The sequence below is a fragment of the Rissa tridactyla genome, chromosome 12, assembly GCF_028500815.1.
Source record: "Rissa tridactyla isolate bRisTri1 chromosome 12, bRisTri1.patW.cur.20221130, whole genome shotgun sequence".
Taxonomy (NCBI): Eukaryota; Metazoa; Chordata; class Aves; order Charadriiformes; family Laridae; genus Rissa; species Rissa tridactyla.
The window spans coordinates 16,916,383-16,941,186 of record NC_071477.1 but is presented as its reverse complement, the minus strand read 5'-3'; the positions used below and the strand labels follow the sequence as shown (position 1 = coordinate 16,941,186).

Genomic DNA, 24,804 nt, shown 5'->3' with positions numbered 1-24,804 from the left:
CCCTGTCCCTCTCCATATCCCTGTTCCTGCCCCTCTCCGTATCCCTGCTCCTTGTCCCTGTCCCTCTCCATACCCCTGTCCCTCTCCATACCCCTGTCCTTGCCCCCCTCCATATCCCTGTCCCTGTCCGTCTCCCTGTTCCTCTCCATATCCCTGTCCCTGACCCTCTCCGTATCCCTGCTCCTGTCCCTGCCCGTGCTTCTCCCCCATCCCTGCCCCCACCTCAACACCTGTCCCTGCCCCGGCCCTTTCCATACCCCGACTCGTGCCAGCGCCTCTGTCCGGGTCCTTTGCCCAGCCTCTGTCCCTGCCCCTGCCCTTTCCATGGCCCTGCCCTGACTCTGTCCCTGTCCCCGCACCCGTCCGTGGCCTGGCCCTGCCCTTGACACTGTCCCTGTCCCTGCATTGCTGCTGCCCTTGACCCTGCCCTCTTCCCTTCTTTATCCCCGTCTCTGCCCCTGCCCTTCCCCATTCCTGCCTCTGCCCTTTCTTTTCCCTGTCCCTGCCTGTGCACTTGCCCTTTCCCTGTCCTTGCTCCCGACGATTGCCACTTGCCCCTTCCCCTGTGCTGTCCTTGTCCCTGCCCTGCCCTTCTCTTGCTCCTGCCTCGGCCCCTGCCCCTCGCTCTTCCTCTGCCCCCAGTGCTCACACTGTTACCTCTTCTCAAGGCCACTTTTGAGTCCAGCTTCAGGACCTGCTCCCCTGGGACATCCCGGTGGAGCCAGCCCCGGGGGGACAGCGGGTGGCCGGAGTGTGGCCCTGGGCACAGGCACAAATTCAGCTGCTGGAGACGGAGGACGGAGCTGCTGCCCGTGGCCCCTGGGCCCATCCTGCCTCGGCATCGTCTCCCGCCTGATGGGTGAATTATTGTCTACTTTGGGAGGAGAGGGGGAGCTGTAAAAGGCCCCCAGGCAGCCCCAGCTCCTCCTCCTCTTATGTTTTTACACCGTTGTTGGGCTGAACTGTGCAAAGGCGGCACTTCCTAAAACCGGAGCACGCCTCAGTGAGCCCCGGCGACCTCTGTTTGCTTTTCGGCATGCCCCCGCGGCCACTTGTTTTCCCTCTTGACGCCTGCGTTTTTGCTCTCAAGTCCCCTCACGGCCCCTCCACGTGCCTCTCCGTGCCCCCACTCACCCCTTGCTCCCCCTTCCCCAAACCCAGAGCACGCAAGAGATGCTTAAAACTTGCACAGTTTATTACGCTCCTTGCCATGCCACAGCCGGCAGCGAGAGCAGCCCTGCCCCACGTGCCCCCCGCCACGGCCGGGGCTGCTGCAGGGCCTGGCCCCAGCGCCTCAGCTGGGCCCCCATTAACACCCCCCACCCCCCCAAAGCGCTAATAGCAGTGCAGTAAGGCAAGAGTTTTAATTGTCCAGAAAGAAAGAAGAGCTGTTTACGCAACCACCGGGGCAGGGGCCGTCTCTCAGTCGCTCTCTACCAGGTGCGGTTTGGCTTTGACGGTGTGACATTCCCAGCCCTCCGAGTTTTTCCTTGAGAGCCGTGGGGAAGCTGGTTCCTGCTGCCCCGGCCACCAGCGAGGCTCTCACAGCGCCTGTACCCCTGCTCTGCCACCACGCCAGCGGCAGAGCCAGAGGCCAGCCTGGGGGATGGGCCCCGGGGGGTCACATTCACGGGGTCAGTCGCAGCAGCAGCTCTGAAGCGAGCAGAGGGAGGGGAGCCGTGGGGGAACCAAGGGGGAACGCTTTAACGGAGGCCTCCGCTTGTACTTGCGAGAGGGTAACACGGGGCAGCGCGTATCCCGTAGAGTTAAGTGGCTGTGGAACAGCTGGAGCCCAACAACTCCACGACAGCAGCGCCTGAGGCTCCTTCGGGATTTGGTCTGGCACCTTGAAGGGGAGGCTTTGATCCCTCCTGGTCCCCAGCCCAGCTGCTGCCTCCAGCGATGACAACGTTATAGTGCGAGCCCGGCACTGCCCCGCTCTGTTACCCTAAAGAAACCCGGAGCAGCAGGAATCTCTCTCCACAGTAGCGTTCCTTCTTCTGAGACCCTGTGACGCCTCGGTGCAGCTCCTGACACGGAAGTGGCTGTGTTGCTTCAACGGGATACAGCAGTTACCTGGTACCCACCCTGCTCCTGCTTTCACCCCAAATCCAGTTCTTACTAGTGTCTGAGCTCCAAAATTACTCGTGGCAGCAGCTTCAGCTGTCCTCCTTCCAACAGGTCACCCTTGGCCACCATTTCTTTCACTGCAGGCGCTGTGCCTGAGCACAGGTGATTTTTCCAGATCCCACGCCAGCAGGAGAACCAAGAAATAGCACCTGCATCCAGGGCTCAGGTACCAGCGCTTGCCTTGTGCCAAGCAGGAGCAGGTCAACGCAGTGAAGGGGAAATTTCTAGGAGAACGCAACCACCTCCAAGAAGCAGTGACAGTAAAGTAAACAGTTTATGGTCTGAGCTCTTTCTGAGCCAGAGATTCAGCTCGGACGCTTTCTCCAGTTCCTGCTGGATGGCCCAGACTCGATGGCTGAGGTCGCAGTGAGAAGCACAGCTGAGGGAAGAAGGGAGATGCTCCAGTAGAGGCACTGCGGCTCCTACTTGTAGCTCTTACAGTCTCTGCACTGAGCACACCGCTTCAGAAGAACCTCAGCCCTTTTTTCCAGTAGGTATCATTCCCAAAGCCAAGATCTCATTCAGGGAACCTTCCCCACCCACCCCGCATATCCCAAGCTTTGCACGTTCCTCAGAGTGGTCCATGTCCCAGGGAGTGGCGGGCACAATCCTTATTTCAGAACAAGCATGGCCTCTGTCCCATCTTGCCTTGTCAAATGGAGTCCATGAGTGAGGTAGTATTCCCGCCGGAGGAAGGCATAGAAATAATCCGAGATGAGCAGGATCTGCAGAAGTGAGATGTTCAGACACATCAGTGGTGCTTCAGAACAAGGAATTAAAAGGGACATACGTTCGATGGACCTTGAAGGGGTTTAAAAGAAGCTCAGCACGCTTTGTGAGAGGAGACGCTGTGACCACTCGCTGCCCGTTGCCTCGCAGCATTAAGCCAAGGGAAACTTAAACTCATCTATTCGTTGTGCTACCAGTGCGTTCTCACAGACACCTCCGCTGAGGAGACAGCGGCTCCATAAAACGGCAGGTCCACCTGGGCCACAGCTTCACAGACCATCTCAGCCTCGCCCCCAGGACTCCTTCCACGCGAGCACTGCCGCGCAGCTCAACCCAAACGCCAAAGGTCTCCCGCTGCTGATCGCTATTAAGCGCTTTTCAATTGTGACTGGTTTGTTTTCAACTGCCATTTCTACTCCGGCCGGGTAAGGGGCCGGCGGGCGGCAGAAGCAATAGCACAGCTCCCCAGCTCAGCCCTGGCAAACAGAAGCTTTAGCAGCTTCACAAAATCGTACTTACCAGGCCAAGAGAAGAGCTGAAACGTCAAGGCTGTGGCTTCACCGTACAACATCCAGGAGCAAGACCAGATGAAAGCTCTTCTTCCACCCCCATTGCTTCTGCATCTCCTTCCTGCCCCTGTGCTGCCGTGCCCCCCGCCCCGTCCGTGGGGCAGCCAGGCCTGGGTATCTCTTTGCACACTGTCTCCCTTTCAGCGGTGACCAGACCTGTCTGTCCCCCACATTGTCCCCTGGTCCAGGTCAGAGCATGCCACCGCGCACAGAGAAGTCGGCGCTGTCCCGCGTTGCCTGGGAGGTGGGCATACCCGGCTGGTATTGCCACCGGCCGCGTGTCTACGGGACGGGCTGGAAATTCCCTGCCGAGGGGCAGAAGGCCCTCCAAGCCTTCAGTGGAACACCTCGAACACTCGCAAGGAAATAAATAATGCGGGCCTGGCCCTCAAACAACTGGTAAGGCTCACACTTCTGGCACCTGAAAGTGTGGGAGAACTGTCTTGTGAAGACAGGATAGCTCTGCCACTCGTGTGGTGAGCTCGCTAGTTCTCAGATCTCGAGGCCATTGTGTCCGATGAGTGACCTTTGCTTCGTTAGCCGTGACACGCATATGAAAGCGCACCCCCTGCATACGCTAATGAAGATTATAGAGATCATGCTACACATGTATGACTATGGCGCTCGTCTCTCCACCCAAATCATGCTACACGTCACCTGGGAGAAGGGAGAAGCCTGAGCCGAGGCTGTCCTGGGCAAGGGGGGTGGGCCGTGCTGATTCAGCAAACATAAGAGGGGAAAATAAGTGCCCCTAAGGGGGAACAAAGAAGAAACAAAAGATCGTGCCTGGGAAGATCCTTCCCAAGAAAGAAGATCATACCTGGGAAGATTCCCTGAAAAAGACACTGGAACCAGGGCCGGTGATCTCTTTATCTCCGTCTTTTCCTTTCTCAATCCCTCAGTTTCTCTTTTCTCTTAGAGCTGTTAAGTAACCGTTAGAGTTGTTAAGTAACGACCTTAAGTACAACCTTAAGTACCGCTTGCCATAAGTTGCTGTAGACCTGTTGTTAAGTAACACGACGCACACCTCACCGCTTGCCATCATTTGTCATACACCTAACCAATTATCGTGGACTTGTTAAGACCTACACTAACCATTTTGGTAAGCTAATAAATGTTTCTATATGGACCTTGAGATTTATCTCACCTTAGTGCGCACCGTTGAGTATTTACAAATCTGAAGTCACTTACCCTGGCTCTTTACTGAGAGTGGGACGTTGACAGTGACCATGGAAACCTGATGTGGAAATCGCGAGGTCCCTCCCGCTCCTCAGCCCCACGTTGGTTGTACTGAGGCACCACAGTGTGACCGCTCCTTCGCCTAAAAGCGCTGAGAACGGTAGGGCAGGTCTCGGTGGTTTCTCTAAAGCCGTCAGTCACCTCGGGGCAGCTGCCTTTGTAGGGGCAGGGGCTGGGCTGCCGTAAGCCAGGCAGCGGCCCGCTGGCTCAGCGGTGCCATTTGTCATTTCGCCTCTTGTGCGACCCTTCCCCAGCAATGCTGACCTCCTCCACCTGGAGATCGCATCACATAACTAGAACGGAAAACTTTTTCAGTGCCAGACCAAGCTCATATTTTTTTGTCCTGATGTCCAGACGCCACTGAACGCATTGCTTTGGCACAACGTGTTCATCCAACTCACTCCCGGGAGAGCCTCACCTGCGGTACGCTCAGTGCTAAGGGGACGAGGGGAGGGAGAGTCGGGCTGCCGGCTGTTGCGGAGAAGGCTCAGCGGCAGGACAGGAGGATATGGAGGGCTCTGCGGGGACCAAGGGAGAGAGAAACAGGGCTGCAGACTGCCGAGGTCAGAGGAGGAGAAAGTGGGAAGGAGAGCAGACAGAGAAGGGTAGAGGCGCCCAGGGAGAGTGAAAACAGCCGCGCTTATTCCGTCTGCTTGTTTTGCTGGACACCGTGGCTCACTACTGACCTGCTATATCAATAGGGTTGATTTTACTTTTAACTACACTTCTCTGCAGATGTCTTAATGGGAAAAGAAAGAGCTGGGGTTAGTGGGGCTGAAGGTTAGTTCTTTCTCACAGGGAAATCAAAAAGCAGATTTTTTTTGCTCTGTCTGCATTTACGCAGAGCACAAGACCTTGCAGGATCTGCTATGACTTTCTGAGGTAGGAAATAAAATCCTCTTAGAATATCAATACCTGCCATCTGTAATTGAAGTTTTACTACACCTTTCATTCCGTAGCAAGACGTGTAGCCAGAGAGCTAGTGAACCATTCCCAACTTTCTATAAGCGTTTCTTAGGAGTATCTCTATTCTCCCTCTCACCCCACTCACTGCATGGAGTCTCCTTCTGCTGTTACAGAACGGGTCTTTGTCCCCATTTGTCAAGGGGGTGGGGGATATACAAGCAAATGATTTTTCAGCCCCTGGCAAAACCCCTCCTCTAGTTTTCGGGGAAGCGGATAAATGTAAACGGCTGAGGCACATTCAAAATAAAGACAACTTTAACACGAAATGAACATTCTGCTCACCCGCATGTGAAGCTCTCCCAGGGCTTCGGGACATAAGAAATAGCACAGAGAAGAGGAAAAGAACCTTAGAAAGGGTTGCAGTAACTGTGTACGTTGAATCCCATCCTCCAGGGGTGCCAAGCTCTGTTTTCGCTAAGGCTAGTGAAAGTCATATATCTAGAACGGCCTTGAGAGAAGCAGGGAGAGCAGGCCTGGCGCGACTGGGACCCTGCACATGCCCATAATCCTACATCTCAGGGAGGCAGAACGCTCAGAAAAACTGTTTCCCATGCACGGGCGGTTCTTGTTTGCCTGTTGTCTGGCCCCACTGCTGCTGCCCCGTGGGTTTTTCCATTTCCCCTCTTAGCTCACCTTCTCCACTCACACGTGCCATACCGAGATGCTTTTCCCCCTGCTATCAAGGAACCGATGATGCAACTTGCAGAACAGCTTCGTTGGACTGTTAAGCTATAGCTCAAATGCTACAAGGACTCTTTCCCACTAGCGTGCCAGAGGGTGAGGACTAGGCAGATTCCGGCTGGAGCAAGGGGAGGCAGGAAGCCGCACGCAGGACTACGCAGGGTGCAAAGAGCCAGACACATCCTGCAGAATTCACTGCTGCTGACGGGACACCCGATCCAGTGACCTACCCAAAGCGCGGCCTTGTTTACCTCGCTCTACTGACCTGCCCGATGTTGAAAGTCAACGTGATGGCATAATAAAAATTGGAGTTGGCACTTCCTGCATAAATCCATAGATGCCACAGAACGGGGAACAGGAGGGAGCAGACAATGAGCACACATGACAGGATGAAGATGTTCCGGAGGACTGCAAAAGAAAACCAAGCTGTTAAAGCGATGCATTACTGAGCAGCCATGCTCACGCAACCAGCAATGGTATTTAGGGTATGTGCAGTGGGGGAGAGGCACTTGCCAACACATACTTCTCTCCAACATCTTTCACAGTTTGCTTTAATAATTCCCTGGCTAGCTTTTCTAAGAAATCCACTGTATTTCCCTTTAAAATAAATACTTCTGCCTTTGTTTGAATGCGAAATCCTCATTTGTAGCTCCTTCCTTCTAGATCCTGCTTCCAAACACTATTCCTTGGAGGACTTGGGTTTTTGGTATCTATGCTACAGTAACTAGCAGTTTTGAGAAGGGGCCTTTCCACCAGCATCATGATCCAGAGGGTAGAGCACACCGTTCCCTAGCCTCGTCAAGCTGATGACAAAGGAAAAAAATGAACCTGTGGAAAAGAGGATACTTTTTCAGAAAGAAGAGATACTTTCTCAGGAGGTGGTAAGGAAATGAAATGAAAGCACCAGAAAAGGAGGAAACTCACATGGGCCAAATGCGTTGACAAACACATGACCTCGGGAGGTGCAAGCATGGCCAGGATCCATTAGTCTGCATGAGCGTGCGTCAGATGGACAAAAACCAAGCACAACTTTGTCTAAAAGAGCTAGGAACTCCTAGGCCAGAAGAGATTTTGTTTTCTGTGAACTATTTATGCCTGTCCTTTGGCAGCAGTGTTACAACTCACCCCAGCACGTGTGCTGCTGTGCTCGGCTAAAGCTCAGCCCATGTCCCTGAAGGTAACTGAAAGACCCCCGATCATTCCACAGCCAAAGGGAGCCATCTGACATTTTAAGAGCATTGTCACACCCAAACCTGTCCACACCAATCTTTTTAAACTTCTTGTTCAGTAGGTCTATTCGCTCACTGTGGGGTGGAAGCACGTGACAGATGACTGTCCCTCTCACTGGTCACGGTCCCCTCCTCTGCACGCTTCAACATGCGACTGAACTACACCGAATCATGATTTCTCAGAATTACATCACCTGCTATGGCCGCGACACGCGCGGGGCTAGCCTGGGGCTTCCTGCCCTGTTTTATCACAGCTGCTTTGGCCTTAGCTTTCCTTAGTCTGAAGCTAATAGAGCAGATGGTCTCCAAGTCTCTTAACTCCTGATTCCGTCTCCTGACATCAGCCAAGCAAGCTGTCCGTAAACACACTTGGCCTGGGTTAGAGAAGACTGCAGTAAAAGGCCCGGACAACCTCACAGGGTTGGTCAAAACCATTGGTTTAAGCAAGAAACCCCAGGAAAAACACAGCGCTTCCAAATCTCCCCAGTGGGGCAGGTTGTAGAGGACTGAGTTTGAAAACCATCAGGAAGCTCTCTGGTGATTTAAAGAGCTAAAGAGGTTTTTTTTATGAAGCTTTTAAGAAAAACCAAACAAGCAGGTGCCAAACAAAGAACCACTGCAAGGTGCAGGATTTTAAGGCTGGGGGACTCAGCAGTTGCAGGAGCAGTGTTCAAGTCACCCAGCCTTAAATGGCAGCAAAGCTTTTGAAGGATGGATGTACTTTAAACAAGCCACATCCTGTCTGCAGGGCTGTAAAAGGGTTTTATAAAAAAAAGTTAATATTCAGAACAACTTGGAGAGAGGAGGAAGATAAGGCACAAGTGAAAATTCCCTCCTCGACCAATTTCAACCCTAGTCCTAAAGATACATTAGAGACTATCACCAGAAAAAAAATCAAGCTTCCTTTCAGACACCCCAAGGAGGCCGCAAGAGCCTGCGAACATGGGCCTGGTTTGGTTTAGTGGTGACAATTACTGGACAGGCCCTTTCCCATTCCAGATAAGGAACAATCAAACACAAAGAACTTACATCTGTAAAGGTGGCTCCAGACTGGCAGGAAGGCCATGTACAGTGCGATGTCTCCCACAGTGGGATAGGACTTGAAGATAGAAATGATAGCAATCTGGACAAACATGAAGAACACGGGGTGTTCCCTAGGAGGGATAAAACACAAAGGATAAGAGGATGCAGTAGGGTCTCTGGAAACTGGAAATTAATATCAGCAAGGGCACAAATGTACTGTGGGATAGGCTCAAAAAAGCTCTCGTACCCTTATTCTCTCCAAACAAGCCCCTGAGAGCCGGGTAGATTGAGCTGCTCTGCCCTCACGCAGAAACTTAGTCCCTCAACTTAACATACATTTATAGAGTTAGTCGGTCATCTGGGCAGCTCTGTCTTATTCACCAAAAAGCAATCAGCACCCCCCTCTCTGAAGGTTATTTGGAGAAGCCCATAGTTATCCCTCTGGTATGTCATGATGTCTGTATCCGTTCCAAGTCAACAGGGTAAGCTCACTGAGAATCCGGGAGTGTTAGTGGATGTTTTTATCAGAAAGAAGGGCAATGGTGACAGCGCAGTCCACTAGAAGTGTCCCCAAGTTTTCACTTTTTTTTGCTGAAAATAAAGAACTTGAAGTTCCAGCCAAGAGTTCTTGCTTTCTGACTACGTTGGCTTATGCTGGCAGGGAAAAGCAGCTCTACAGCCTAAATTTCTGCTCTCTCTTCTGATGCCTTATAACACATCTGTTGCACAGGAGATCCCAACTCACTCTAAGAGGAATAAAGATTGAAACTTTGGGAATTGAGGAGAATAGGCCCTGTTAAAAAAACCCTATCTTTTCCAGGCTTGTAGATCCAGACACCTGACGCCAGCCTTATAAGCTTCCACTGGACAATTGAGAGTAAAAAAACTAGCAGAGAAACATACTTACTTCAGCTTTATTGCCAAGGGAATGGTGTAGAAGAACACATTGATTTGAAACACGCATACAAAGAAAAGACTGAAGTGTTCAAACATCTCTGCGAAGAAGTACCAGAAAAGGCCAATATTGGGTGTCAGATCTGGAACAGATAGGCTGAAATTTGAAAAGAAAAGTCGAGATAACATTTTTAAATGGTTGTTTTTCACTGCCCTGCTTCTGTTACATTAATTAATCATTGTGTGCTACTGGATGGAGGACCTATATTTTAAACCCGTGGAAGAGAAACCAAAAGGGGTGAAAACCTGGAGAGAAAAGGGACTAATCCTTCCCCGTGCCCCAGCAGGATTTAAACCATTCCCAAGCAGACGTTTCTCCAGAAGCAAAAGTTTCACAGCCATGGTGGCTCAACGAGCAAATCCATTTCCAGTCAACTCAGTGACAAACATCTCCTGTCTTCTCTAACTCTTGCTGTTACCTAACGAACGGAAACTGGCTAATGCCTGCTCTCCTCCACACACTCTTTTCTTGCAGATCACACGCTCCTTAGGACTGGGAGTGCTGCACCTGTGTGTGATGCACAAGAAACAACATAGGGGGAGCTAGACAGAAAACACAGAAAGAATCCTTATACTTACATAAACCCGTAAACAGATGGGATAAAATCCCAGGAGTTGAGGAGGAAGAAGGAGAGGCAGATGATCACCACCAGGCTGCACAGGTACAGGGCCGCATACTGCATGGTGTAGAGCCAGAAGCTTTTACTTTTCAGTTTTATTGGTATGAACTGACGCTGAAAATGAAATACAAGCAGGCAGATATCCCTCATCAGGTGGAAAGCCGCAAGAAAGCCTGAGTGTTCAGAACATCATTTTAAATAGATGAAAGAAAGCATCGAACACTGGCACTATGGCACTGGAAGGAGCAGCTCTCAAGCACAATTTGCTTGATGTTCTTCACTCTGGCCAACTAAGTCACGCACACTGCACATATTTCCAGAACTGTGCTTGAAATTACAGTAGCTAAGCTAGTGATTTCTGCTCACAGCAAGTCGTCTCATGCACTCAAGGTAAGATTTCACACATCTCTTCATAGCTACTTGTATCTTAAGATGGTTGCAATACTGTACTGCTGCCTGCCTTCTACTGCAGGAACCCACATCAAGTAGGTGACCGAGAGCCCTGCTGCACCACCCGCAACCCTGTAATGCCAGGTTTCCCCTCATGCTCTGCTGAAGTCATGGGAAGAGGACATCCAGTGGGTTCCTAAGCACAAAGGAACCCCTCTAAAAGATTGCCTCCTCAGACAAAGGCTGTCTGCAGGCTGCAGTCCTGCCACTGCCACACGTCCTGGTAGATCAACCACAAGCCCTTGTCACATCACATGACATACAGGTATCTTACTCCAAGAGGTCCCCTGACTGCATTTATAAAGACAAATATACACACAGGGACAAACACCTTTGGGAACTGCTCAGTTTTTCAGCTCCAAGTCAGTGACGTAGCTTTGCCATGTGGTACTAGGGTTTACACTGGCAGGGGACGTACAGAGAGGCAGCCCTAACTGATACGGGCTCTGGGTAAAGCATGCTCTTTTCTCAGCCATAGCGTGTTTAACACCACTTGCTGGAAGAACATAAGCAAGTTTACCAAGGATTTTTGGCAGGACAGATGGAAAGCGCTGCAGAAAAGCTATTTAATTCTGTACAAAGAATGCAGTAAAGTTCATTTACAAATCTGGATAAAAGAACACACGCTAGCGCGATCCCCTTCAAAAGTTGCAAATTAGGCATTCACATATCAAAGCACTTGTTGTCGCTTGTGAACATAATGCTTGTATTTTACTGCAGCTTTACTTTGACTAAAGTTAAAAAGGAACAAATGAGACCAAAATATAAAATATACAAAGTAAATGCTCCTCAAAATTATCAAACTGAAAAAAAGCAACACTGACTCTGCAGAAGTTCTTGTCTTGCAAAGAAAAATAATAACAACATTTCTGAAAAAAAGTAACAGACATTCATGTCAGATAGTCAGGGAAAGAAAATGGACTAGAACGGACCCTTCATTCTCTTTTGAAGCTCGGAGATTTGAGAACAGGCTGTAATGAGCCTGTAGTTAAGATCAGCTATAAAAATCATGAGAGAGAGGACAGAAACAACCAAGACAGACTGGCAAAACACTCAACAGCAGGAGTTTCAGAATGGCAAAAATAATGCAAACGATCACCAAGTGATGTGTGAGCTGGGATAAGAGTCCTCTGCTAGTAGTCACAGCCTCACCTTGCTCCCGTATCAGAATAAGACTAGCAAATGATCAGTTTTCATTAAGTGCATTATAATTGGGGCTCTCGGTTAAGGCATTGTTTACAGTGTCAGCACAAGAGCTAAGAGACAGACCGACTGCAAGCATGCAGGCAAACCGGCGATCAATCCACTCGCCAGCAAAGAGCTGCCTCAGCTTTAAACCCTAGCCCTGCCCGCAGAAGTGCCTCCCAGCCTGCTGCTGCGCTAGTTTTGCCTGGAGCGGCGTCTGTCTGTCGAGGCAGTGTGCACCCATGAATGATCAAGGTCAGCCCTGCTGGAATTCAGGGGTCCTGTTAATAGGCAGGGGAGAAAGGACAAGGGCAACCAGCCACTTTCACAAGCACGTGCCTTTTGCCATTAAACTCCACATCAGCATTTCTGAGTTTGAGTGATTCAGACATACAGCTCCTCATTTTTCTTCTCCAGGTCTCAAATCCTCATTGCTACTCACGCGATGCAAAGAATAGCACTTATTTCAGGCAAGGTAAACACCAGCCAGTTCTGTTGATGACTTTCTGCTCCCTTCTCTCTGTGTACAGGCATCCCCCTTAAAGCTTCAAACTTCCCGGGGCTTAAGGGGAGTCGCTTTTTCTGAAACCCAGGACTTGCCCGACTCCCCTCTCAACAGCTAAGGACTGTCCCTGCACAGCTACAAGAAGACAACAGGTACCAACAGTCAGAAATCATCTACCTGTAGAAGGTAAAGGAGCGCTGGGGCAAACAACGTGAGAGGGTAGAGTGACTGGTATGTTGCTAAGGCCAGGAACACAGCACTGAGGAAGGCACTACCTGCAAAAAAAAAAAAAAAACAACAAAAAACCACACATTCATTTGGAAGGAACACAATATAAACAGACAGGACGCCCAAATGGGAAGAAATGCATAACCCTTTGCAGGGGCTTTACAAATATCAGAACACCACTTAAAGGTGGTTTTAGCAAGATGTGTCCCATAGAGTGTCCTTTTCTTAACTACATTTTAAATGGAGAAGGACTCATACCAAGGTGATTCTCCCACAAGAAAGAAGCCCTGACTGGTTTATATCTCCTATCGTTCACATACAGGAAGAGATTCATGTAATTCAGCCTATATATAGACCACGCTGGCTGCTGTTTACACATGGGAACGCATTCGCTTATCACTTAAGTCATATCCGCATGAACCAGCTGTTATATTCATGCTGGGCATGCTGGATAACCTCGTCACCGGAATGTGTCAAGGCCCCCAGCAAAGCTCTGTGAAAGACTGCAAGTGAAAGTCTGCAGCTGAAGGAATGCAGTGGCATTAGCCCTACTTTGCAGATACCAAAACTGAGGCACAAAAAGGATTAGCACAGCTTTTCCAAGCGGTCTTAAAAATACAAATGCCTTTTTGAGGACTGAGAAATTGAGGAGGCTTTATTTGAGGTCTCTCAGGCTGAGCTGCCGAGTACTCACATTGCCCAACTACCAAGACCAGAAATCAAGTCCAAAAGGTCCCAGGCCAAACAGTAAAAATACAAGCACCCTGGTTATAGCTTTCCGTCGTATGTCACTTCATGGAAGTCATCTGTAAAAATGCAGCTTAGACAGCAAGAATCCTGACTCAGCGCATCGGACTAATCGCCAGCCTATCGACATCAAACACCTGCTAAGCTCCTCCCTGCTTCCACCTTTTGAAGGGGAAAATATAGGGTTTACGTGGTGATGAGCCTTCTCCACTCTTCAACTACACTCTCCTCGACATAAACCTCCCTATCCCCTACTTTACTGAGTGTTCAATTCCGCACAGATCTAAAGAATTGGTAGCCAGAAATCACAGTCACAACCTGATATCCTCCTCTCTTTGCCCACTTTGAAACCTAGAGGCTGCCACACTCCCAGTCAGGGAGAAAACACAGGGGACAGCCACTGCTGTTTTGTCTAGGACTGAACTACTTGTCTCACGGTATCAGTGAACAGTTAAAAATCAGTTTAACTAACGGGACCCCACTTGTTTGCTTTTGCAAATGCTTTTAAAGCAACTCCCCTCCCCCGCCTCAATTAGTGAATAATTGGAGGAAAACTTTCTTTTGGAAACACTAATAAAACCAACCCATATCAGCTTTCTTCACAATGTCTGGCCACTGGGGCAGACAAGGTATCGGACTGGCCTTCCCTCTGACTTAGCACAGAACTCCTAAAACTTAGGTGACTAGCACAAATCACACGCGCTAAAAGACTTTAGCACTGGGGAGTCATAAAAGAAACAGAAACCTGGCATTACACACAAAATGAAGGAAACAGCTACTCTGTCGCCATCTGGAATACCACTGTGCCGGTACGGGTCTTTGGTTACCGTTTCTGCTTCCCCAAAGCTCAATTACCTGGTTTCAAACCAAGGTTACAACTGTGAGTGAAAGTCAAATAACAGCTGCAGGCAACTGCTCGCTTTTGAATAGCGGTTCAAAGATACACTTTGAAAATAAATTGTATACAACACTTTAAGGGCATATTCACGTACAAAAGAGTGAGCAGCAGAGCATTATGTCATCCTGCATGCAGACACGCGTTTCTTCATAAACAGAAAACTATTCAGTCATCCAGGAAAAGGAGTCAGCCTTTAGAGATCAGACTCCTAGGTACACGGAGATGAAAGCAAGTGTTGACTTGGCTGTAAAATCTATTGATCTCTTGTGATTTCAGACAGAACTTTGACCTTGCTCCAGTCCCCGTTTGTGTCAATCATACTTGTAAATTCCCACCTTGATTTCACTTCTCCTCATTTTCTAATCTTTACAGAAAGACATAAGGAACCGTTTTTTCTTCATCGCGTTACCTTTTATTGTAGCTAAAATGAAGAATGCAATGACAGTATTGTTGATGGCACAGGTGGACTTGGCCACGCAAGACATCACAGTGTAGGGGTTTAACAGATAGCTGAAAAAGAGTAAAGCTCGAGTTACACTCATGCCACTCAAAGGAGATACCATCTAATCAAAGAGAAGTACAAAGGAAAGACAGATGCAATTTGCCATTTCTTTTTGCTTATTTACATTTGATGTGATCCTCTCATCATGAAATTAATTCAACTGAAAGGATTCTTTAGCCTGGAGCAAAAAACAGATCCTTGGATTGTATCCTTGAGCACGGTGGCCACAGGGAGCACACTTGGAGAAATGGAGACGGTTCGGAAGATGTCTAAAAGGGAAGTCCTATCCTAGAAAATGACTACCAAAAATGTCCCTTGCTTTGCAGAAACACTGTGCAGTTATTCAGTCAGACCTTGGAATATCGGGTCCAAAGTGAACTCTGTCAGCTACGCACATCTACTGACTCTGAGAACATAATAAAAATAAGAAAACAGCAAGATGAAAAAAAAAAAAATATTCTGAGACATCAGCAGAGTCTCCCCCGACCCTATTGCAACTGCACACTCCTGCTACGGCAGAGCAATCATTTATGTTCACCATGACATGATCTGAGCACAAAACCTGCCAGCTATGAAAATCCGGCATGTTTGAATTGGAATTACGGAAAGACAGCAAACTCCGAACACCTTTACCTTACAGAATGCAGCCACCTGCCAAGTATGCAGGATCCACTGCAGGCTTTAGTTAGTAAGGATGCCAGCTCCTTTTGGAAATGAGAACTACGATAACCTCAAAAGCACAGAAAAAAGTCTGGAAGGATTACCAATACAATAAGCAAGATAACGTATCGATCAGCCTTGCTGATCAATCAGCAGAGTGAGTAGACAGGGCTGGTGATTTCTTAATTATCTCTTTGCATAAAATTTTTTCCTGCTTCTCCGAGTCCCAGCCTGGCTTAGAATTTTCTGTGTTTCCAGAGAGACAGCCTACAGCAGGATAGGTAGAACTTCATGCCAACTTTGCTGTGGTAACATGCAACTATGGTAAATACAAAGCAGTCTGCAATTTACAGGCTCTACCGTTCTTGCCCTGGAGAATTTACCATTTTAGAAACTTCATACGAAAATAAGAAAAAATAACAACTTATCTAATGGAAAACTCTCTCTGACACAAAGTAATTCAGATAATAACTCATTCACATCAAAACACCAATAAAAAAAAATAATTCTTTGACATAAGCACCTTACTTGTATATTATTTATTTTAGTTGAAGCTTTCTGAAATAAAAATAATGCTTAGCATACAGAGAAACAGTAAGACATGACATTATTAAGATGACGACCTGAAAATATATTTGAATTATTATAAGCAGTTCTGGAATATTCAAGATGTGATATTCAGCAAACATTTTGTTCGACCGCTCAAAAATTCTCCTAACTCTTCTGAAAAGACACTTGAGACATTTGGGAGGTATAAAACCAGTCTTGATGACCTTAGCATACAGGCAAAATAAACGGGAACGTGATCTGCGCAGACACAACGTTCTTGCTACCAAATTCATGACCTTATGCTGTTGAGCCAGTCTTAGAAGGTGTGAGTGAATTGAATTGTTGGCAACAAACATTTGGAAAAGCATCTGCTTTTCACTTTCAAACACAGTATTCGGAGTTGGGGGGATTTTTATGTATTAATAGGAAATTCAGAATTTCTGGGGGAAAAAAAAAAAAATAAAAAAATCTTTAACAAATGTTGAATCCTCAGACAAATAAAACCCAAAGGGAGCTGAGGAACCAAAGCAGCCCACTGCAGCCCGCCAGAAGCAATACTTACAATAGTGCTACCTTGAGGGGGATGTAGTGCATTTCCATGGGCGTCCGGATGAGTTCAGCCACATCTGGTGCATATTTATCCAGTTCTATTAGGAGCTTTTGCTTTTTGAACTGAACAAGGGAGAATGACCAGAGACTGTCAGATGAGGAAAGTCATTATTTCTTATTACTCAGGATTTCCATTACTGTGGAACAGTATTTTTGAGCCCCAGGTGTGAGCCAAAACTCATGTTATGTGAGGTGTTGTACAAACAACAAAGCCCCCCTCTCTTTTCCCAAATATTTCACAACTGAAGTGGAAGTCATAAGAACGCAGAAGATCTCTAGTTATTTGAACTTCCTTAACTACCTGTGTCTAACTCTTGATGCAGCTGACAGTGAATTCACCACGCTAGAGTTTAATACTTTCAATGCTCCTAAAGCTTGTCTGGAGCTACAGTGAAAAGTTGACTTTATACATTCACTGTTCAACATACAAGCCCCTAGGAAACTAAGTCACAGAAGTATGCAGTCTTTGTTGCTTTGAAGATAGATACATCTATGCCAAATCTCCTTTAGGGACCCAAGATCTCTCTCTTTAATCTGTCTTGTTCGACGGAGACAAAAGAGAAATACGAATTATGAACTTACTGAACGATGTCATGGTGAGACAGAGGAGAGAGATGCTGGCAATAAATTGTCAGCAAGCAAAGTAACTCACACGCAGGATTTTTACAGGTCTGCAGTTCTATCACGAGTTATTTCTTCAACCTCAAAGGACAAGCACCAAGTGTGTAGCTGGATGGGAGACCACACAGATGCTGCAGAAAATGCAGCCTCCCTGTTCACGTTGATCCTGAATCACCGCCCCTCTAGGACGGCGGAGAGCACAGCACCGCTTACACAAAATGTTCTTTGAGCTACTTATGAGAGAGAGATGGGAGGAATCACTCACCTCGAAATACGTGTACTTATACTTTGAAGGGAACAAGTAATGTTTGGTGTCAAGACTTTCATCTTGCTCAGTAGAATGATTTATGTCACCTCAGCAACCTTGGAAGGTTTATTCCTTCCTTTACATATTTTCAGTCTGTGTATTAACTCATGCTGTGTGCAACACAAACCATGCTCAGGGTAAACCATTCCAGGCTCTAGCTACAAAATGTACAGAAGATTGCAGCAGGAGCAGAGGTGAGAAAAAGGAGTGCTCAAGTCTTGCCAAATCCATAATCCAGTGACTAAATTCTGCGTACTGCAAACTGCCACAACAACTGCAGGTGGGTCTCCAGTACACGTGCTAAAATCTCACATCCCATCTATCGTACCATGGCCCTAGACTTGTCTGCATTTCATTGGCTATTGCATTCTCACAAATTTCTCAAATTCTTTATACTCCTTTTGGATTAAAGAACCTACACTGCTGTGACCACCATTCAAGTGCAGCATGGTAGCTACAGACACTAATTTGTTTCATACCGTTACAGTGCCACAACAATACTGTAAATACCCCCACTCTTTACCATATTCAGTCCCCATTTTTATTGATCATCCAAATATGGTCAGTTTTACTGCAACAAGGACTGGCTGATGCTGCATCTTCTGGCATGTGTTTTGTCGGTACAAGATATTTATTTATACTTGCTGGGAGAAGAGGATCAGCAACACTGGCATGTCAGCTTACCACAACTTTGTTGAAGTCCTGAATGGCCAAGTAAAGGGCAACAGCAGTTAGCACATCAGTTATCTAAAAAAGCAAGGCATAAACAGACTGACTGGAAGCAAAATAAACAAATGGAGATAAAGATATCGGGCAGAACTGCAATGCTGAATAAGGACTCTGATCTGACTCAGCTCACGAGAAGAAAAACCAAGCTTTACAGATACTGGATTGCCGATTTGTACACTATGATGACACACCACTGCTAATCTGGAAGCCAGGAACTGTATCAAAGACATTAATATTTACAAAACAAGAGAATGGGGAATTAAGGGGAAAGAAGTATGCGAGGGTAATAGAATTACTGGTCTAATTAGAGCACAGGCAACCCACCTGTCCATTAATCCAGCACGACAGTGCCTTGAGCTGTCCCAGCCTTACCAGCGAGCTGCACAGTCATCTGGACAATCGGCACAAGCACAACGCAGATGGCTGTTAGCTCTGCGTGAGACCTGCCCAGCAGGGATCTGGGGAGAGCGGCTCCACCAGCTGGCATGGGCAGCCAGCTATACGATTTCTGTCCTTCTGAATTACGCCGAACTCAGAGGACAGTTTACAAAAGACATTTGGAGGACTAACCTGTTTGTGCTCTCTTTGCGGGCCTGGGGTTTGGCAGCGGGTTCTAGCGAGAAACACTGCAGTGTAGGCAGTGGGCTGGGGGACAAAATATTCTGATGTTCAAGAGGTTAACCTTTGAAATTTGAAACCAAATGCCAACTTCTCATCCCTCTGTGGGGATGCTTATCTAACCAAGAACTCTCAGAAAAGAAGGAATACGTACAACAAGGGAAAAGCCTGAATGTGGGTTTGTACAGGCAAAGCTGCCTTTCTAATTAAACTGTGAGCTCAGCAGGAATCTGAACTACAGGGAGGCTGAAGATCCCCGATTCCTGCAGCAGTAAAAGGAAAGTCATACTCAGCACTTCACAGAATGGGACCTTTCAAGAGGAGCTTTCCAGGAGCACTCACCATGAACACCAATTCCGCATATTCAATCAGGAAGTGAAAGAGATAGATTATCAGCGGGGTCTAAAAGAGAACAGCAGGGAAACCCATGTCAAATAATGCCCAGATAAAACAACTGGCAATTTGATGAGAAAAATGGACTAGTGCTAGGAGAGACTGTGAAAGGTAATTTTCGTTAGCCTCTTCTACAATGCTGTTACTTCGGACCAAAATGATTAATCAAAGCGCACTTACTGGTCTTTTTCCCTCCAAAGTTCTCGATACACTTTATAGAAGACACTATCAACTTTGAAAATTATATTCTATTCCAACTTTTCATTTCTTCTGGTACCGTGGTAGAGTTACTATAGAAAGCATATAAAGAACAGCTTTACAAAATAATTTCTTCCAGAGAATCTTTTTTTTTTTCAGGTTGTTTGCAGGTACTTTTGAAAGTATTTCCTACACAACTGGTTTGACTATTTAGCCTGTTGTTTAGAGGAGTCTTTTATAAAGCAAAAAGAAGAAAGCATGTTAAAACATAAAGCAGTAGGACTACAGTCCTATCATCCTCTTACTCCCACAGCTTTTCCCTTCTAGGGTAAGAGGATGAGCATGTTTCTGAATCATTCCTTTGACAGAAAAGCTTAATCTGGTAGCACTATATTTACATGGTGTAAATTCAGTCTTCAGTGTGAGAAAACATATTTCTTTTGAGATACTTTTAAAATAACGTGGTGGTACAAATAAGCAGGGAAAAATATTTCACAATCTGTGAGAAAACTGTGTTTAAAGAAGGAGAGTTTATTGACGAGAAACAAGTTTTCAGAGGTGTGCAAAGGATCCGCCTCACCCCTGGGTGACACTAGGTATGAGTGTGCCTTTGTAGCAGTAAGGCCACTCAAGGGCACAAAAGCTCACAGGTGTTTAACTGTTTGGAGGAATCCGGTGTTTTCAAGATGAGGAACGAACATACTGCATGCTTGGGCTAACGTTAATATTTCTGCAAATGCAGAAACTCAAGATGCTGCTATCCAATAAAATTCCGTTCAGGCTCACACTGTCTCTCCCTGCTCTGGCTTCTGCTGACAGAAACATCCGGATGCGAACAGAGTATTTTACTCATTACAGATTTCCCTTATTTGAGGCTCTCCTTATGCAGTAACAAATATCACGACGTCTATCACCCGCAGAGCAACGAGTTATTCGGTGGCGAACTGCATTTCCTCATTGTGCTAGTCACTACCTGTACTACTGCACAGACAACTACACGACTCCAACTCCTCTGAAGTCTTTGGGACAAGACAGGTCCCCAGCCCTTACCAGTCCGTAAGCGGCCAGGCTGAGAAACGCGCCACTTGAATATCACGTTTAAAATGAAGCATGCGTACCAACCTCGTGGAAAATAGCTCCAGAATATGGCGAGACCCCTAAATCCAGCAGAGCTAGTCCTTCGACCACTGAAACATACAAAACGCCTGCATTAGAATGTGGGAAGTGAAAAAAATCTCACGATGATAAAACTGTAGTTTTGAAAACACCCACACTCGTAAGATCTCGCGTTGAATCGTCACGTGAATGGGTGACACAAAACCTCACAGAGACAACAACCAGCTAGAATAGATTGCTTTCTTATTTCTGCCATGCAAATTTCTTTACTAACCGAATGGTCAGTTGGAATCCATTTATTTGTTTCAGCTAAAAAAGTTATAGCTGAAATGTTTTGCATTTAACTATATATAAATCACATGTATGATATTTACTGGTTTTAAGTCACCTATTACATGATACATGGTATTTATGCTGGAGAAATACTTAATTCTAAGAGGACAAATCACAACATAATATAGAATCCGAACTACTTTGCCTAATTAGATGTAGAGAGACCTGAAATGTCAAAAACCACAATAAAAGAGCAGAAATGAATACGTATTACCAGGCAAAGCTAAAAGCTTTATCTGTTGTTGAAACTTCCTGACATTTTGCAGCCTGAATTCAGATCCTTTGCAATCACGTCACTACAGCCTGCACTGCAACGCTTGCACATGTTTTGCCATAGGATCTCCACCTTACGGAGCACAGAGGTTCCCTGGGAACCGAGCAGCGTGTGCAGTGGAAGAAGCTACGGGAAACAGGTCCGTTATTCAGAGGGAAGTGAGGCAGGAGACTGCAGGAAGCAACAAGAGGTTCTCCGTTCAGTGATATGCTGGAGAAGTAGATTCTGTCTCTGCCACAAAGTTCCCGTATGATAACAGCCCAGACTTTTCAAGGCGATCCTGATTGTGCCCCTTATTCTCTAGATGCTACCTTGATACTCTAAGGTAAGATTTAGAAAGTACACCTGCTGCGAGGGAATTTTTGGGAGCTGTATTTTGAAACTATGAAGTGTGAAGTCCTACGCACTGTGGAACAGAGGCCTCAAGTCAAACACATTCATGCTTTTGACCTTTATTACTCTGGGCCACTGTTTTTCACTCTAAAACCTGCAAATAATTTACCCTGCATAATAACTGTATATTATTTTTCCCGAAGGGCTGTCTTTAGAATAAATTAAAGTCCCTAACAGGCTCAGATGCTACCGAATGCCACTGAAAAGCCTTGATTAAACTGTACCTCAGCCTTCAGGAGAGGATTTGACTCATGTTGGTAGCAACGTCTGGGGCCACAAACTGAGCAAGGACCAGGACGGGGTGGAAGGGGGGACAGCTCTGCAGGAACCAGAGCCAGGCGGTTGCCTTCACATGGGCACGGGGCTTGTGCGTGAGGAGAGCGACTCAGTCAAGGCTGCTGAAACCACACATTCACTGCCAGATTTTGTCACTCTTCCATTTTACGCCCATCTGTGACACAGTCTCTGCAAGTGCGACCAGGCCGCACGCGGTGGCTAAACCCCCCCCCTCCTCCCGTCTCCTCGCTCTTCCCCCGGGACAACTCCCGCCCACCATTTCACGCAGCTTTCGGGCGGGCCGGGCGCGGAGGGGCCCGTCCCCAGCCCCGGTACCGCGGCCCGGCGCTCTCCCCGCGGGCCGTGCCCGGGGACGGCCCCCACCCCCGCCCGCAGCCGCGCTCCCGGCCCCGCGGCCGCCGCCCCGGCCCCCCGCGGGCCTGGGCCCATCCAGCCACGCCGGGGAGCGGTGCCCCGGCCCGGGCCCGCCGCGCCTCACCTCGCTTCCAGGCGTTCAGCGGGGACGCCACCTCAACCCGTTCGGAGATGAAAGCGGCGAGGCTGGAGCGGTAGAGCGCAGCCCGGACCGTCACGGCCACCAGGACCACCAGCACCAAGGGAGCCGCCATCCTCACGGGCGGACACCGGCTGCCGCCGCCTGTAGTTCCCGGGCGGCGCCGGAGAACGCGGCGCCAATGCAGCGGCCCGGCCGGGAAGACTACATATCCCGGGAACGCTGCCGCTTCCCGGCACCGCCCGAGCGCTACGGCGAGCGCGGCGGGGCAAACCTCAGCCGGAGCGCGAAGGCGCGGGGCTGCTTCCCCTGGCTCGCCGGGCGGGGGCGAGGGCGGGCCGCGGAGGCTGGGCCCGGCGGGAGCGGGAGCGGGATGGGGGTGTCCCGCTCTGCCGGCGCTGCGGAGCGGGTGCCCTGCTTCCCACCAGTCGATCCGCCCCTTTCCAGCCAGCCCTGCTCCCCCAAGGCGGCCGGTGGGTCCCGTCGCAGCGCCTCGGGGCCAGGCCTCGCCGTGGGTCTGGTCAGAGCCCGCCGCTTCCCACTCCCGCCACCGCCTCTGCGGAGGGCCTGGCGCCGTCTCCTCGACGGCCTTCCCGCCAGCAGCCGTCTCGCCTCGGGGCCTCGGCCTCGCCTCGGAGCCGGTGCTTTAGCACCTGAGCGTCGTGGCAGCCCCGCGCTGGGCTCGGGCAGGGCTGCTGCAGGGGGTTCTTCCTTGCAGCACCACTTGACAAGTGGTGTCCCTCAGGGATCCATACAGGGACCGGTGCTGTTCAACATCTTCATCAATGACATGGACAGTGGGATCAAGTGCACCCTCAGCAAGTTTGCTGACGACACCAAGCTGAGTGGTGCGGTCGATGTGCCAGAGGGATGGGACGTCATCCAGAGGGACCTGGACGAACTAGAGGTGGCCCAAGCAAACCTCATGAAGTTCAACAAGGCCAAGTGCAAGGTCCTACACTTGGGTCGGGACAGCCCTCGTTATCAATACAGGCTGGGGGATGACGGGATAGAGAGCAGCCCTGCGGAAAAGGACTTGGGGGTGCTGGTGGATGAAAAGCTGGACATGAGCCAACAGTGTGCGCTTGCAGCCCAGAAGGCCAATCGCATCCTGGGCTGCATCAAAAGAAGCGTGGCCAGCAGGTCCAGAGAGGGGATTCTGCCCCTCTCCTCTGCCCTGGTGAGACCCCACCTGCAGTGCTGTGTCCAGCTCTGGAGCCCTCAGCACAAGAGGGACATGGACCTGTTGGAGGGGGGCCAGAGGAGGGCCACGAAGATGGTCCGAGGGCTGGAGCCCCTCTGCTGTGAGGACAGGCTGAGAGAGCTGGGGGGGTTCAGCCTGGAGAAGAGAAGGCTCCGGGGAGACCTTATAGCAGCCTTCCAGTACCTGAAGGGGCTACAAGAAAGCTGGGGAGGGGCTGTTTGCAAGGGCATGTAGCGACAGGACGAGGGACAATGGTTTTAAACTCGAGCAGGGCAGGGTTAGATTCGACATTAGGAAGAAGTTCTTTACACTGAGGGTGGTGAGAGACTGGCCCAGGTTGCCCAGAGAGGGGGTGGAGGCCCCATCCCTGGAGACATTCCAGGCCAGGCTTGATGAGCCTTCGAGCAACCTGATCTAATTAAAGGTGTCCCTGCTGACTGCCGGGGGGTTGGACTAAATGGCCTTTAAATGTCCCTTCCAACCCAACACATTCTATGATTCCTCCTCAGCAGCAGGAAGCATGCATCCTTGAGTTTCAGCAGGCTCCTCTTGGTCCACTTCTCCAGCCCGTGGAGGTGCCTCTGGATGGCAGCTCTGCCCCTGAGCATGAGCTACTCACACATGGCCCTCACGCTCCACTCACTAGGTTGCCCAGCTGGAGCAGAGGCTGGCAGGCTGTATACACTCAGAAGTGGAGGATCAGTGGCTTCTGCAGTTTGGGAAGTCCCTCAGACTTATTTCATCAGGTGTATACACTCCTGTAGTCTTTGCCTGCAGGTAGCTGCCACCACGCTTTTGGCTGTGGGTAGAGTTACACAGCTGTTGTTGATGGCAGTGGGTGCTGGTGGCCTCGTACGGTTTCAGCAGGCTCTTCGTGAACAGATTGTCAGTCTGTGTGGTTTCAACAGGACCATCAGTCTCCAGAGCTTACGAGTTCTTGGGAGACTTTCACACACTACCTTCCCAGCACATGCTTTCCTGCTGTCTTCTGATAACTGTTGCGCCCTCCTCATCCGCAGATACCGCACAAACTCACGAAACTGGCCTTTACGACACTTCCTCTGGAGTGGAGACAAATGGAAAGAAGACCAGGTTGTCTCTCAAAAAATGGAGGGACAGAATGAAAACTGTCACTGATACGACACTTCATAGAATCATAGAATCGCTGAGGTTGGAAGGGACCTTTAAGATCATCAAGTCCAACCGTTAACCTACCCTGACAAAAACCACTTCTAAACCATGTCCCTAAGTACCACATCTACCCTTTTTTTAAACACCTCCAGGGATGGTGAACCCACCACCTCCCTGGGCAGCCTCTTCCAATGTTTAATAACCCTTTCAGTGAAAAAATGTTT

The 24,804-nt window shown here is 48.9% G+C and overlaps 1 protein-coding gene across 1 annotated transcript; it reads right to left on the bottom strand.

The window, feature by feature from the left end:
* Positions 1-1,313: 1,313 nt before the first annotated feature.
* On the bottom strand, positions 1,314-22,534 carry PIGU (phosphatidylinositol glycan anchor biosynthesis class U). The gene is made up of 12 exons (XM_054218450.1): positions 22,231-22,534; positions 20,462-20,526; positions 19,091-19,150; positions 18,086-18,148; positions 16,427-16,536; positions 14,563-14,663; positions 12,458-12,555; positions 10,100-10,254; positions 9,474-9,617; positions 8,573-8,697; positions 6,580-6,722; positions 1,314-2,855 (listed from the first exon to the last, which is right to left on the bottom strand). The coding sequence occupies exons 1-12, from the start codon at positions 22,358-22,360 to the stop codon at positions 2,742-2,744; spliced, it is 1,308 nt and encodes a 435-aa protein (XP_054074425.1). The 5' UTR covers positions 22,361-22,534; the 3' UTR covers positions 1,314-2,741.
* Between the last annotated feature and the right edge of the window lie 2,270 nt (positions 22,535-24,804).